This window comes from Tasmannia lanceolata, unplaced genomic scaffold (genome assembly GCF_043159265.1).
Source record: "Tasmannia lanceolata isolate RefF3 unplaced genomic scaffold, GAP_Taslan_0.1 ptg000008l, whole genome shotgun sequence".
NCBI lineage: Eukaryota > Viridiplantae > Streptophyta > Magnoliopsida > Canellales > Winteraceae > Tasmannia > Tasmannia lanceolata.
In genome coordinates, this window is record NW_027518685.1 from 4,380,822 (window position 1) to 4,397,198 (window position 16,377).

The window sequence follows — 16,377 nt, forward strand, 5'->3', positions numbered from 1 at the left end:
CTGATCCCAGCCCGACCCATATGACACTAACATGATCCACACCCTCTACTCCTCTAGATAGCATGATCTAGGGTGGAGATGACATGACGTGAAAATCTAGAGCATCCATAGGATGGTGGTCCTCAGATGTAGGGCTCCGATCATGCTGAGATCATCTGGGTCGTCCCAATTCGTGAATCTCATACCCTTTTCATAGACTGAGCTTCTCCTAGTATCTGATCTCTGTTTGTCTCCCGTAGGAAAGATTTTATAACCAACGCAATTAGGGGTGGCAATGGTTCGGTTTCGGTTCCCAAACCGAAATTTGAATCGGTTTGGTTTTACCAAACCAAAACCGAACCAAAACTGAATTTTCGGTTCGGTTTCGGTTCGGTTCCGCCAATTTTGCCACCCTTTACTCATAATAATTGCAAATATTCGGTTTCGGTTCGGTTTGATACCCAAGCCGAACCAAACCGAAATTTGAATCGGTTTGGTTTAACCAAACCGAAACCGAATTTTCGGTTCGGTTTCGGCTCGGTTCCGGTTCGGTTCGGCCAATTTTGCCACCCCTAAACGCAATGGATATTTATTCATAGCAAGGGACAAATCGACCCCCATATAGAGCAGTGCTTAGAGAGATAGAAAGAGAGACGAGATATGAGGGTGAATTTAAGATATTAGGGAGTCCAGCTCAAAAAAGTCCACTGACCCGACGACTTAAAGCTGAGTTCATCTACCACTGTTCATCTTTCTCCCAAAACCCACCTACCGTTCTCCTCTCTTGAGGCCCCCAATCCTCTCCAACAAACGATGTTGTGTTTTCTCCCTTCAAAGATGTATCAATTGCTCATTCTTTCTTCTCTTCTCGTCATGTTCCCAACCCACACAACCGCCCAATCACCTCTGTACAAACTTTGCTTAGATACAGGTAATTACACCTCTAATAGCACATACGTGACCAACCTCCTCCGCCTCCTCTCTTCTCTCTCCTCTAACACAATGGGCACCGGATTCTACAATACCACCATCGGGCAAAGTCCAGACACAGTCTTCGCTCGAGTCCTCTGCAGAGGCGATGTTAGCCCGGACGGGTGCCGGAGCTGTGTCGACACAGCGAGTCAAAATATTATACAAGTATGCCCATACAGCAAATCTGCAATTATTTTCTACGACTACTGTCATTTACTCTACTCCAACGCACCCATAGTCCCTACGGACAATTTGCCAATGGTTAATATGTCGAATACACAGAGCGTCTCAAACCCAACTCAGTTTAGTGATATGTCAGCGATTTTGATGATTAGACTAGTCTCTCAAGCCCTGTTAGCTTATTCACCTCCAAATTTTGCGACTGGACAAGTTAACTCTACAGGCCTTCAAACAATATACGGGCTTGTGCAGTGCGACCAAAATTTAACTAGAGATGAGTGCAAAATTTGCTTAGAAGATGCAATCTCTGAAATTCCAACGTGCTGCGATGGGAAGCAACGAGTGAGAGTTATAGGGCCCAGTTGTAATTTCAGATACGACATCTACCCTTTCTTTGAGGCTGCACATGCAGCACCAGAACCGGCTCTTCCTCCGTCAGTCAACAAAACTACCAGAGGTAAGATTTTCATGTCCTCTTAACCTTGAGACTTTCAATTAGTAACCCTGTTTGGTTGTTGGTTGATCAAACGCTCTGCTTCCGCTTTCATTGCAATTTCAATGCAAATGAACTTCCAATGAATATCGATTCCATGTTTGGTTCATTAGACTCCCAAACATGTTTGGGACATCATCATTGCTTGTTTCCGTGAGTGGCGCCCATGTGGGTTACTTTTGTCATCTTCAAACCAAATTTTACCGAAATGGTATTTTTTGTGTACAAGAAGAGTAGAAAAGGTTGTATCTTATTTTCTTTCTCTCTTTCCTATCTCTCTACTAAACTATATTGGTAAATGACCCCCTACTCTTTCCACTATTCTGTGAGTGGAAATTCAAGTCGTCTTCCATGCCTGTCTACTCCCTCTTGTCTTCTCATTCCACTACTCTCCGAGCCACCCACTTGAAACAAAACAGGGCCTCATGATTGGGATCTTTGAACAAGGCGGGCCCTTTTTTACTTCTTGAAAAGTAAGCTAAAAATGAAAAACTCATATTTTATATGCTATGTTCACACCAAGTCTAGTATTTTTCAAAAAGTATATGGTGGGACCCACTTCATAGGATAATCCAAACCATTCATTTCTTGGGCCCCAATTTTATTGAACAGTAATTGACAGGATATTTCACTAGCACACATCCCAATGCACAATACCATAAGTCTTGAAAATCACCACAGCTACCTTTGGTGTCACAAAAACATTAGAACATTACTTACTAGGGCTGCACATGGTTCGGTTCGGTTCGGTTTTGAGGGATTTCTTGAACCGAACCGATGCCATTGGTTTGGAAAATTTCCAAACCGTAACCGAACCGTTTGGGGGTCAAACCGAACCGAACCAAACCGATCTTGACCGGATCGGTTCGGTTTGGTTCACGGTTTATCCGATTTCCTTGAGTTGGATTGTTGCTACTTTTATGCCCTGTTTGGATTACAAGAAAAAATAATTTTGACGAAATTTTACTTCAGTTTTCAGCGTGTAATAAGTTATTCTTTTGGTCTTTAGTGTTATATTTCCGCCCATTTATTCACTTGGAACCACCCATTTTGGTCGGTCTCTTCTCTTTCCAGTTAAATACATTAGATTTGGGTGTGCCAAGTAAAGAAAATTGATATATATATATATATATATATATATATATATATATATATATGATTTATTAAAAAAAAATGGCAAAAATACCATCGGTTCATCGGTTCGGTTCGGTTTAAATTTTTCCTAGACCGTGACCGAACCGATCCAAACGGTTTATGGAAAACCGAAACCGTAACCGAACCAATGCCACTAAAAACCGAACCGAACCAAACCGAAAGGCCCGGTTCGGTTCGGTTTATCGGTTTAGGCGGTTAAATGTGCAGCCCTATTACTTTCCTCGAATGGAATTTCAAGGTGGGCTTCATCGTATTTTTTCACTCAAGAGACAGTGAGGCGTACATGGCACCTACATGCAGACATCATGGAATGCGTACTTTTTTAAAAAAATCACTCAGGCCGCTTTGATAGAAGATCCAAACTGTTCATTTGTTGAGACTCAATGTAACTAGGTTGTGCCCCAAAAATCATCTATATCGAATGATCCTAACCATCCAATCTTATACGATGACACAATATATAAATCTCTACGGATCAAAGACTTGTCATCATCGCAGCGAGGTGATTGGTTAGGCAAGGTCTATTTATGTTGGGTCGCACCAAATGAACGATTTGGATCACTGAATAAAGTGGGCTCAAGTGATTTTTTATTTTTATTTTTTTTAAAAAAATACACTGTTATAGTGTCCACATTCTTTAAAGATCTAAACCATTTGTTGTTGCGGCCCACGAAACTTGTACGGTTGACAACCAGTAAAAGGGGGTGAACTAGTATCAGCTCCCTCAGCAAAAACATGTATTTTGCATCTTTGGGGGTTAAGCGCATTACTTGGAGGCTTTCTTGAGTGGTGGGACTTATCATTATCATGCTGCAGGTGTTGAACTTACAACTACAAGCTGCTGCTCGCAGGTACGTGCTGTACCGCATTATCCGCTCAAAGAAAAGAATTGCTTCTTACAGTGCGCCCCACATCTCACTCGTTATGACTGCTACATATGCAAAAGCATTGAAAACATCCGTTGGCCTATCTGCAAATGTAATAGAACTGAGTTGTTCCTTTACTATGAGGAATCAGTACCACTCAATTTTCTTCTTCCTCCTCCTCCTCCCCATTCTCTTCCTCCATCAACAAGCACAACTACGGCTGGTAAGTTCTTGAAGTTCTCTCCATTAATTTATTCCAAACATAAATTCATTTATTTGCAGTCTTCAAAATCTTTCATGATAGAGTAATTGAGAGCATTATGAGTCCATTGCTAGCAAATTCTGTAGAAACACAAACAACAAAAGCCACAAATCGACGACACAAGATTTATCAGATTCAGCACATTATTTTTTGCGAGCATTATGAGTCTTCTATTTATTCATAGCGAAAGTAGCCAGAGGAAAAGAAAGCAAAAGCGATTCCCGTAGTAGCGGCGAGCGAAATGGGAGCCCTCCATTAGTTGATACTTCAAGGGGGTTACCTGAAATGAAAGAACAAAAATTGATTCATGAAGGTTTAATTACTGAATCACTTCCAAATGGTATGTTCCGGGTTCGTTTAGATAATGAAGATCTGAGGATCACGAAATCTTGGCGATTTTCTCTATCTAATGAATGAGGAGTCCGTTTTGAAATCGTCCGCCTCCTCTTACTAAGACTACAGAATGTTCTTGTAAATTATGGCCAATACCAGGTATATAAGCAGTGAAGGTGCGTGTGCGGTTCCTAAGGGATACAATTTTGTCCTAATCAACCGACTTCCGACCCGTACGAAAGGCGTAACGATCTGGGCACTGTCTCGGAGAGAGGCTCGGTGAAATAGACTTGCCAGAGTACGATTAACCTCTGGATTTGAAATCACTGCTTATATACCTGGTATTGGCCATTGCGGGAATTGGGGATATCAATTCACTATATCTGATGGAACCTTTTCTTCATGAATTCTAAATAGAAAGAACTGGAGCAAGTGCTATCAGAGAACAATTAGCCGATCCAGATTTGCGAATTATTACAGATCATTCATTGGTGAGCGGAACTGCTTGACGCTGCATATTCGAACTCATTAAAGCTCGATTCGCGTCATTATGCTCGATAAAAGGAATGAGGGAAGCTCCAATAGAAAAATATTGGAAAGGAACTTATGAAGTTCTTCCGTCAAGCCCTGATCAATGAACCTAAAAAATCCCTCAAATTGTATCTGACTAAATCCAGGTATTGTAAACATTCCCTCATTTCCATCCCGGAGCATCTTAAGTTTACCATTTATCGAAAAAATACCACGTGCGACTTGAAAGACATGATCGGCTGTGGATTCTTGCATCCACCATTTTATATATCAATGAAGATGCTCTTGGCTCGACATAGTTTGTTCTGTTCTACTAGGACCCCCCAAAATTGGGGGTTGTAAATAGTACATGATGTAGCTCGAGTATAAAGTATTGATTCATTTATCAAGGGGAAGGATCTAGGGTTAGTGCAAGGTGTTAATTCGGCAATTGTAGCTTCTATCGGATTTCTTATAATTTGGATATGCTATTTTGGGGTCAATCTATTAGGAATAGGACTACATAGTTATGGTTCATTCACATTAACAGCGAATTGAAGAAGGGACTTGAAGAATACATGGGAACATCAATCTCCAATATATAACGAAAATTAGTGTGAGTTTTTTAGAACCATTTGAATTACTACTTGATTCAAATGGTTCTCAAAAACTCCAGATGTATCTGATTACAATTCCAATTCACTTCATTCATTATTTGTAACAGTTCTTTACTTGGGCGGGTGGAATCTCTCTATTCCGTACATATTCATTCCTGAACTTTTCGGAATAAATAAAACGGGGGGAGTATTTGGAACAACGATTGGTATCCTTATTAATTTATTTCTAAAAGAAATGGAGTGGCTAATTCCAAGAAAGAATTCTTTTTTTTTTTTCACGAGGTACAGCTAGCAATTCCTATTTATATGTTACGGAATCGACCATGGATCAATTCCCCCTTTATTTGGAAGTATTGAATACACCCATAATTCTGAGCTTCTAATTTATGGGTAGAGCCAAAGAGTGTGAACTGTACAAGTTACTAATAACATTGATTAAATGGGGGAAGGAGCTCCGGTGTATAGAGAGGACCTCACCGTTTAAGACGGGTTTTTGGAGTTAGCTCACCCTCGCGGGATCGCGACCGACAGTCCTAGCCCTTTGCCTCTGCTTCCGCTGGGCAAGAATTTTTCGAGTTCTATTAGCAGGATAAGGGATTCCGAGTTAGGTGACTTTTTAAACATTTCTTCCATGGGGATACAATTCGAGGTTCAAAATTTCAAAAATGATTTCAATATTGGACCTTGGACATATAATAGTTCCGAATCGAATCTCTTTAGAAAGAAGATCTTTTGTCTCATGGTAGCCTGCTCCAGTCCCCTTATGAAACTTTCGTGATTGGGTTAGCCATACACTTCACATGTTTCTAGCATTTTTTTCATCGGGTCCGGGTGGAGACCAAAGATCTTGAGCGACCGATCCGGCAGAACAACTCAAAAGATAAAGAAGTATTATTTGAGCTAAAGCAATATGAGGGACATTAATGAGATTATTTCAAGTAGACAATTGTGGAAATCAAAATGTTCATTACAGATTAATTGGATCGGGTCGGCCAACAGGAGAAACAATAAGCTAATAGCAAAGTTGATGATCTCAACAGCTCTCTTCACTCCATGGGATATGTGGCTCGAGGGTGTAACGGAAGAATGTTGAGAAAGCGCTCTTCAAATAGGTTAATAGAGCGGAAGGTTAAAATTTGGGTAAGATCTTAATACAAGCACTCCAAAGGTAAGCAAGAAATAAGTAAGGCTGATTGGGAGATATTGAATTGGATCAACCTTGCTGACATAGCGGCTGAGGATCGAGGAGTTTTGATGATTTACCGGTGTCTCCCAAGACCATGAGCATACCAACTCAACAGTCGGCCAATGGGAACACAGGGCGATCAGGTTGGGAGGGCTTGATCAGAGATGAAATCGCTAATTTTGGTTAAGGAATTTCCCCACTACTATGGGATTGAATCAAGTACGCAAGCAGAGTGCAGGGTCCTTCTAGATGGCCTCAGATTATTTTATTTTAAAAAAAAAAACCCTAAATGTGTACAACATTTCTATTGAATCTAACAACAATTCTATAGTAGTATTGGTCCAGTCGAAGTTCCAAATACCTTGGAAAATAAAATATTTTTTGGAATGAGATTTAGGAGCTAATGAAGGATCTCCCTCCAACCATGACTCACATTCATCAGTAGGCAGACGTATGGTCGATGACTTGGCCCGAGGGGTGTTTTATTCAAGATAACAGACATTACAGATGGAGGGTTCGCCCGAGGGGTGTTTTATTCAAGATAACAGACAATACAGATGGAGGGATCTTCCCAAAGCAGCAAGAGGAGCGAGAAGATGTGATAGAGTGGCTTTCCCCAATTTGAGGACGATAGATTCTCTGCAATCAGATTTCAACTTTTTGTTTAGTGTGGAACTGTTTTATATAAGTCTCGACTCCCGTCTTGTCTTGATGGGTTTCTCAAGACCAATACATTACTCTTTTAAGAATTAATAAAATTTTCAGGTCCGCCCCAGGCCCTTAAAGCATAATTACTGATTACAAATATTACTTACACTTGGGATGATAATTTTCAATATTTTAGTGCTATCAATCACCTCATATGATGTATTCGGACTAGTTGAACTAAAGACATGATATCTCTTCAAGCATTGAGTTGAAGCCCCATCATTGTTGATCATATGATATTAGGCTTCACTCCCATTCCCATAGATGTATTATACACCATGTTTCTTGTAAAGGCCTTTTGTTCTGCTTGATCTCACAAGATCAACTATTACTATACAATCTATAAGTACAAGCTATGTCTAATTTTTCTTTTTCTTTTTAAAGTTTCGCTATGTCTAATTTCTATATGTCTAGACCTATCATTATAGACATGATTATAGATAGGACAGCTTGACTATTGCAAAGCAAGGATATAGGTGGCATTAGTTTGGACTAATTTATAATGTTCAATAAAAAAATTTCTTAACCACTCTACCTCTCTGCAACTAGAAGCCAATGGTACAAGCTTTGTTGTCATACTAGTCACTTATATATGTTTGTTTGTTCTAACGGTGGTTAATGAATGTCAATTTATATATATATATATATATATATATATATATATATATATATATATATATATATATATATATATATATATATATATATATGAGGAAAGTGTTGGTACGCTCGAGTGCCCAGTCACATGTGGGCCCACTTTGTTAGGATGATCCGAAGCATTCATTTGAAAGGCCGTTACATAGATGGGGTGTGTACCAAAAATCAGCTGCATAGGATCATCCTAACCCATCCACTTGTGGAGGTCAAAATGGACAGACACTGTTTGTCCACAAATCTGCCCATTTTTGCCCTCCACTTTTGGAGGGGTTAGGATGATTCAATGGGCTTGATTAGTGGTACACACCCTATCTATGATAGGGCCTTGCAAATGAATGGTTTGGATCACCACAAAAAATGTGGGACCCATGTGATTGGGCACTCGAGCACACCATAAGCTTGGTGCGCTCGAGCGCACCAACACTTTCCTCTCTCTCTCTCTCTCTCTCTCTCTCTCTCTCTCTCTCTCTCTCTCTCTCTATATATATATATATATATATATATATATATATATATATATATATGTGTGTGTGTGTGTGTGTGTGTGTGTGTGTGTGTGTGTGTGTGTGTTTGTTCTCGGAGCCCCACGAATCCCCCGCCCCCCACAGCCCACTCACCCACACAAAGTGATCCACTCATTGATAAATGATCATCTCACTAAGTTCTCAAACTGGCATCAGTGCATCTTGAGTAGTTGTGCTTAACATCCTACAACTCCCCTTCGCAGAAACGACCCGTGTTTAAAAATGCGGATGCAGCGCGGCCAAAGAAAATCCTAGTCGACTCGACACGACATGGTAGAGTACTCGGTCGACGCGGTCATAATTCGGGAGTGTCAAAGGAGTTTTTATTGACTCCCTAAGGCAAAATGCGGAACACAGCCAATGTAAAAGGGAGTCGACTCGGGGGAGTCCACGATGACGTGGGGGAGTTTCAAAACTATGGGTATAAGCTGTATCATTTTCTCCATTCAAAGAAATGAATCGCCTTGTAAAATGTATCCCATATCATTGGAACATATGCTTAAGCTGTGCACCCTCTAAAATCCAAAAATCATGTGAAGCATATTAGGGAAGAAGTCATTGGTCGAGTTGAAATTATAGGTACAAGTCTTATTGAATCGATAACTCGGCTGGATCAAGAGCAGCCACTCATCCATTTCCCTTCTTATCATCCTCTTCCACCATAAGCTCTCTTCTTTTTCTTTTCTTTTTGAATGATCACCATTTCATTGATAAGAAAACCGAGATGGTCAAAGGTACACTAAGAAAAAACACCCAATGGGCTAAAAAAACAAACAACAGACAGGATTCAGGGAAAAAGTGAGTTAAACAAAGCAAGGGACTATTTCTGCACTCCTTCCCTTGCAAGACGATCATCCACTTCATTGGCCGACCAACGAACATGCATGAATACAAACTCTGAATTTCTCGACCAATTGAACATCTCATCAAAAAGCCTATTGAATCACCACGGATGGATTTGATTCCTTTTTAGCCACTTGATAACATTGAGAGAGCCCCCTCTACTGCCGCCTTATCTATTTTGTTCTCCACCATAAGTTTCAGTCCCTGATAAGCCGCACGAACCTCTGCTTCAGTGGCATCCACTTCACCAATGGGATCCAAAAATGCCCACACTACATCCCCTTGAGCATTTCTTACCACGCCTCCTATTCCTGATGGGCCCAGATTCCCCAAACTCGATTCATCAAAGTTTAACTTAAGTAAGCCGAGGGGAGGAGGTTCCCATTTTTGAACTACTTTTTGTTTAATCTCCAAGCTCCAACATACTTCCCTCCGCCTATAAGCCGATACGAATCTAAAGGAAGTAAGAGATTTCACCCAATGGATCGTGAGGGCTATCACTTTGATATATAAGAAAGCGGGGTCCCTTGAGTGCGCTTTGAAGACCCTTGCATCTCTTTCCTTCCAAAAAACCCAGATAGATGCCAAGGAGGAGGTATTCCACAAGATTTTTCCTTTCTTTTTCCATGGTGATGCCTTTAATCTTGTAGGAGTTCCATGAGATTTTCATTAAAAACCCAATGAATGCCTAATCGATAAAGAAGCTTACTCCACACCTGCCTAGCAACTTTGAAGTGGATGAGGAGGTGGCTATCTGTTTCTTCCGTTTCGATGCATAAGGCGCAATGATCCATATTGGCAAATTCCTCTTTCTCAAAAAGTCCATGGTTTGAATCCTCTTCCACCATTCGTTAACACAACTATGTCAGGTAAGTTTTTCACATTCTCTACATTAACTTAGGCCAAATGTAAATTTATTTGTTCGTGATAGTATGATTGAGAGCATTATGAGTCCATTGTTTTTTTTTTTTTTGAAAGGCAAAGAATTATACTACTAAAAAACGAAACCCATGCGATTGAGATGATCAAGAACAAGGCAACCAAAATAGGAAAAAGGCAGAGAATACAAGACAGAGACCCATCAAGGGGGGAAGAAAATCAAAGATTTCCAAGGCCGTCCTAGAGGTTCCATCCCTAGCTAACCTATCGGCCTCACTATTCGCCGATCTTCTTACATGATGAAAGAGGATTGAAGATCGGACCATAAGATAAAAAATCTCATCAATCTATTGTGTAAACCACCACGGATGGGAGAGACTACCTTCACCCATTTAATAACATTCAGGGAGTCGCCTTTCATAGTAACCTAACCCAGAATGCTAGGCTCAATCATCCTAACTCGTTGATGAACCGTTCTGATCTTCACCTCAATGGAATCTGCAATCCTAATGGGGCCTGAGAAAGACCATATCGTTGCACCATTGTGATCTAGAAGAAGACCACCTAATCCAGCCAGCTCGTGGTTTCTGAAGCGTGAATCGTTAAAGTTCAACTTAAAATGTCCACGACAAGGAGAATCCCATGATTGCGAAATGAACAACCTCTGCTCACTGCTGGTGTATACCTCGGACCAACCTAGCAATAAATCATATGTCAAGACAAATCAGAAACTGGGCAGGGCCCTAACCCAAGAGATGGTCAAGGCAATCACGTTAATGAAAAGTTATTGAGGTGTTTTTACTAAGCCTATAAACACCCTGGCATTCCTCTCCTTCCATAGCACCCAAATGGTGGTCAATAATATCACCTTCCATAATATTTTACCTCATTTTCGCCAAGGAGCATAAGGCCAGCTTTCCAAGATATCTGAAAACTTAGAGGGAAACACCCATGATATACCGAATCTGTTTAGGATTTTATTCCACATATACCTAGCTATTATGCAGTGCAGGAACATGTGATCCACTGTCTCACTCGCCTCCACACAAAGTGTACAATGGTCAATGGTCTACATTTGTCGATCTCAAAGGTGATCCACTATAAGGATTTTGTCTAGAATCGCCGTCCATGCAGGCACATACCCTAGTAGAAGCTTGCATGTTGCACACTCTAGCCACTAGCGAAGCTGCAGGATTGGATGCAACCAGGTTCTAGAATGATTTTGATGCTAAAAGACCCAGAACAGCACTAGATCCAAACCCTTTTCTCCACACAAGAGTTCTTCATGTAGCAGGACGATAGCAATTCCAATAATCTTGCTACCCACTCCATCTCCCTATCAAAAATATTCCTCCTAAAATTAATTTTCCACAATATCCCACCCTCCCCTCGCTCAAAGCAATCCTTCACCCATGCCTCCTGATGCACTACCACTGCAAACAAATCAGGAAATAATATTGTTAAAGAGGTCTCTCCACACCACTTATCCTCCCAAAACTTAATCCTCTCCCCGAAGTAAACTCTAAACCGTACGCCTTCATTGAATTTACTCTTTTGATTTACTATGTCGCTACATACTGTCACACCCAAGGTTGCCAAGGCGGGAATCGAAAGCGGGATTCGATTCGGGATTCGAAAGCGGGAATCGAAGGCTCCTGGGATGGTTGGAAGCGGGAATCGTGGGTTTGCCAGAGAGTCGACGGGGATTCGCCGGGGAATCGCTGAGAGTCGCTGGGGAGTTGGGATTCGATGGGGATTCGCAGGGAATCGCCTAGCAATCGGGGTTCCTATAAAGTGGGAATCGGGGATTCGAATCGAATCACGGTTCGGATTCGCGATTCGGGGATTCGCGAATCCCCAACTCCAGGTACGAATCCTGCTTCTCTGGTCACACCTCCATGTCCAAACCTATCATCTGGTATCCTTTAGGAGTCCCTTGTTAAACGATATTGTTCAATAAATACACAAGGAAGAAATTTAGCAAATATAAAAATTCGACAACACAAAAGATTTAGGGGAGTGATAAATCGACCCCCATATATCTTAAATCGACCCCCTATGTGTCTATCTCTCTCCTCTTTCTCTCTCTAACCCAGAGGAGAGAGAAAGACACATAGGGAGTCGATTTAAGATATTTGGGGGTCGATTTATCACTGCCCAAGATTTATCTGATTCTTAACATAAAGTGACTACGAATACAGTTAGCAATCAAGGAGCTTCCACGTATAGGTGAAAATTTCCAAGTACCAGATACCCAAAATGTCTACAATCGAGACTTCATATAGACTTCTAATTTTAATTCTAGCATAATAAGTTCATCCGAACATAGGTGTGCACTTTTCACATGATGAAAACCTTAGTTTGTCCTTCGAAGAAGTTAGAACCCCTAGCTAAGTTATCCAGAGACTCTTGGGGCTCACATTGTAGGAGAGCATAGGAATATATGTGGGATAGAATTTGAGAAAAAATAAAACCAAGTTTTTATTGGTCATCTAGAATTGTCAAATCAGTAAGAATTAGACAATAGACATTAATGCTTGATTCTGAAAGCAGGGAATCATCAAATCAATAGACATTGATTTGAAAAAATGAAAGAGATGATGCAGTTTATGTGGATTATTCACAATCGAATTGGCAAAATGTTTGATTCTGAAAGCAGGGAATGTTAAATGTATTGCTTATCTTACATGACATCTTATCTATTTGTACACATGCTGCATCTTGGGTAGAATGAGTTTGCTTATCTTAGGTAGTTTGAGTTTATCTCTTTGTTATTGGTTAAGAAAAGATAGGAAAGTAGCATAGATAGTTTTGTTATTTTCAACTATTTAGATAGGACGCATATATGCTTAAAAAACATAGAGCAACTTATTGAAGATTGGAAAATCGTTTCCTGATTGGTTCCTTCTCCACTCTTGCTTGTTCATTCTATATACTTGTTACAGGGAAAGGAAGACAACCATCAACAGGGAAAGGGAGACAACCATTAAGAGTTGTAATCTTCAGTACTCTAGGAGGATTACTAGGGGTAGTTCTCTTGGGTTTCTGTGTCTACTGTTATCTATGGCGAAGGAAGAGACCGCAAAAAGGTAAATTAGTAACAAAGGATGTAGCCAATAGAAACATTTTAAAACTGAAAACTTCTATACATTTACTGCTTTTCTTTGCAGGGAATAAGGAAAATATTCATGCACCATTACATCATTTGGGGCCTCCTACAGGCAGAGATTTGCTGAAATTAAATATGCATGGAGGGAATGATTTAACGACTCAAGAATTGCCATTAATCGATTTTGACACTGTGAAAGTAGCTACAGACAACTTCTCAAGTGCAAATAAGCTTGGGGAAGGGGGTTTTGGTCCTGTTTACAAGGTAACATACATTTTCTAACCTAATGGATGGTTATATAGCCGGTAGTAGTAGTCCTACTCCAAATAGGCTCTCTAATTGAAAACTAAGACATGGAACTTATTTCAGGGTATACTACCTGATGGACAGGAAATAGCAGTTAAGAGGCTTTCGAGGAAATCAGAGCAGGGTTTGGAGGAGTTCAAAAATGAGGTGATGCTAATCGCCAAACTTCAACATAGGAATCTTGTGAGGCTCTTGTGCTGGTGTATCCATGAAGAAGAAAAGTTGCTTATCTATGAATATATGCCCAACACTAGTCTTGATGTCTTCCTCTTTGGTGAGTGGAATTTGACTGTAATAGGCGATTTACATGTCAGTCTGTCTTTAAGCCAGAGTGATTAACTAATCCAACTAAGCAAATGGTTAAATTGGTCTTTACCAGACTGGACCGGGCGTGGAGAGCTAAACTGGAAGATACGATTTGATATTATTAAGGGAATAGCACGGGGCCTACTCTATCTTCATGAGGACTCTCGACTTAAAATCATTCACAGAGACCTCAAAGCCAGCAATGTGTTGTTGGACCAAGACATGAACCCCAAGATATCAGACTTTGGCATGGCCAGGATTTTTGGCGGAAACCAAAATCAAGCTAATACAAACAGAGTTGTAGGAACATAGTAAGCTTTTCCTTTTTTAAGGCATTTGCGTGTGAAAAGACCAATGATTTCAACTGAAAAATGGATATGACATGTAATAATACCCAAGCACATCAATAAAAAAGGCTAAAGAAAATATTCAAAAAAAGGAAGGCTAAAGAAAGCTAAGGTGCTACCATTGTTCAGATCTTGTTACGTGAATGATGTAAGCATTGCTCATATCTTCTTATCTTTCAATATTTAATGCCCTAATCTTGCTACCCTCATTTTGATCTTCGACAGTGGATACATGGCTCCTGAGTATGCTATGGAAGGTCTATTTTCTGTGAAGTCTGATGTTTTTAGCTTTGGAGTTCTCCTTCTAGAGATTGTAAGCGGGAAGAGGACCAGTGGTTTCTATCTCTCCGAACATGCTCAAAGCCTACTCGTATACGTAAACTTTCCCTAACCTATAGCTATATTCTATCTTCCATTTAGTTACTTTGGGAGAGAACATTTTTGCTAAATAAAGCTCTTACTGTAATGTAAATAAATATTACAGGCATGGAGACTGTGGGTGGAATCCAAAGGCCAAGAATTGATAGATGTGGCATTGATCGACACAAGTCTGACAAGTGAAGCATTGAGATGCATCCATATTGGGCTGTTGTGTGTTCAGGAAGATGCAGCAATTAGGCCTACCATGTCATCGGTTGTTCTCATGCTGGGAAGTGAATCTATAAACCTTCCACACCCTACACAACCTCCATCATTTTCTGTGGGAAGAGGAGGCATTGTAATGCATCAATCTTCAGAAGGCTCTAAAACTTGTTCTATCAATGAGATAACGGGTTCTAGTGTCGTGGCGCGGTGAGCGACCGGTTCAAAGGGGTTGATCCTTTCCTTTGGATGGGGTCAGATCTTAACAATTGATTTGTGGGTTACATCCCAACACTTATTTAAGTAACTCCATGTGATTGAGCATGCCTTTTACATCATACGGCATGCGATCATGTGAGCTACTATGTAATAAGTGCCTGCAATGAGGTCACACACCGTTGAAGCATTTTTAAATCAAAATCTTCGAGTTTCTCTTTCAGAAATCAGATAGGATAAAACGGTATTGTATTCAGGGATCTGAATTCTTGTCTTAACCATTTCCTTTGGACGAGTGGTAGGTGGGTTAGATGGTTTGGATTATCATGTAATCTTATGTGCAATTCTAAGCATTAAAAGAGTAGAATTTCCTATTGAATATGATTATTGATCATCCCTTCTTTATTCATTTGTTTGAAGGCAATTGATTGGAGAAATATTGTAATGTGGCTAACCCACAAGTAGGGCCCACTGGTTGAACACCTAGGTAACCCTGGTTCTTATGGCTGTCAATGGATCAAGAAGGTCCAACCGATCCAAAGGACCTAATGAAAATGGACAGGAATTGAAGACAGCAACAACATCCGATCGTGTCCATCGGATCCTCTCGAGCCATTAGCTTATTATCTACTTGAAATAAACTTATTAATGGTCCCCACTGTCTACTTGAAATAATCTCTTTAATATTCCCCACACTGATTTAGCCTTATCGCTATCAATATATATACATATGTACACACACACATGAGCCCCAGTGTTTTCTGGCCGACGTACCATTTAACTTATCTGGTAGGTCGATTAGATACATACATACATACTAGTATAAAACCCCATGCAATGCACGGGGGCAGCTGTCACGCCCTGCCCAAATCCGTCCCAGGGCACGCGGCAGGCGCCGCACGCTCAATAGGTGAGCCCGACAAGCGTGCAAGGCCTTTGAACATGTAACCAATCCAGATAAGCATGGTAATGATCAAAACATCCATAGTCGACTAAAGACAGATGGAAATAAAAGGAAACTCTCTTATATACATGTTTAGTGTCTGTACAACTTGCAAAATAAAAACAAATATCCCATACTTCCTCTAAAGTAGGGTCTCAACTCTCAAGTATTAGTCCAAAAATCAGCTCCTCTAGCTGATGCACTAATACGTATCTGAAAAAAAATGCAACAGTTGTACTTAAGCAAAAGCTTGTAAGCAATATACTAGCAATGTAACACTATATGCTACTGGTTTCAATAATAAATACTGAGTTATTCAACACCATAGTATTTCATATTCATGTTCATTACCAGGTCAATAATAGAGTATAACCATGTCCGAGCAGAAACAATAAAATGTCACA

At 40.3% G+C, this 16,377-nt stretch overlaps 1 protein-coding gene across 2 annotated transcripts; it reads left to right on the top strand.

The window, feature by feature from the left end:
* Window positions 1-560: 560 nt before the first annotated feature.
* On the top strand, window positions 561-15,439 carry LOC143884019 (cysteine-rich receptor-like protein kinase 25). Of its 2 annotated transcripts, none has more exons than XM_077387371.1 (8): window positions 561-1,588; window positions 3,596-3,868; window positions 13,110-13,253; window positions 13,335-13,537; window positions 13,643-13,853; window positions 13,959-14,196; window positions 14,458-14,608; window positions 14,717-15,439. In XM_077387371.1, the coding sequence occupies exons 1-8, from the start codon at window positions 793-795 to the stop codon at window positions 15,026-15,028; spliced, it is 2,328 nt and encodes a 775-aa protein (XP_077243486.1). In that variant the 5' UTR covers window positions 561-792; the 3' UTR covers window positions 15,029-15,439. The 2 variants fall into 2 exon arrangements, with proteins under 2 accessions (XP_077243486.1, XP_077243487.1); XM_077387372.1 differs by having other exon boundaries at window positions 13,664-13,853.
* Window positions 15,440-16,377: the final 938 nt, after the last annotated feature.

Excerpts from the sequence above, each read along its gene's own strand:
- LOC143884019 (XM_077387371.1), top strand. The coding sequence starts at position 793 with ATGTTGTGTTTTCTCCCTTCAAAGATGTATCAATTGCTCATTCTTTCT. Across the intron at positions 14,197-14,457 it reads AACAGAGTTGTAGGAACATA|TGGATACATGGCTCCTGAGT; the intron begins GTAAGCTTTTCC and ends GATCTTCGACAG. Across the intron at positions 14,609-14,716 it reads CTCAAAGCCTACTCGTATAC|GCATGGAGACTGTGGGTGGA; the intron begins GTAAACTTTCCC and ends TAAATATTACAG.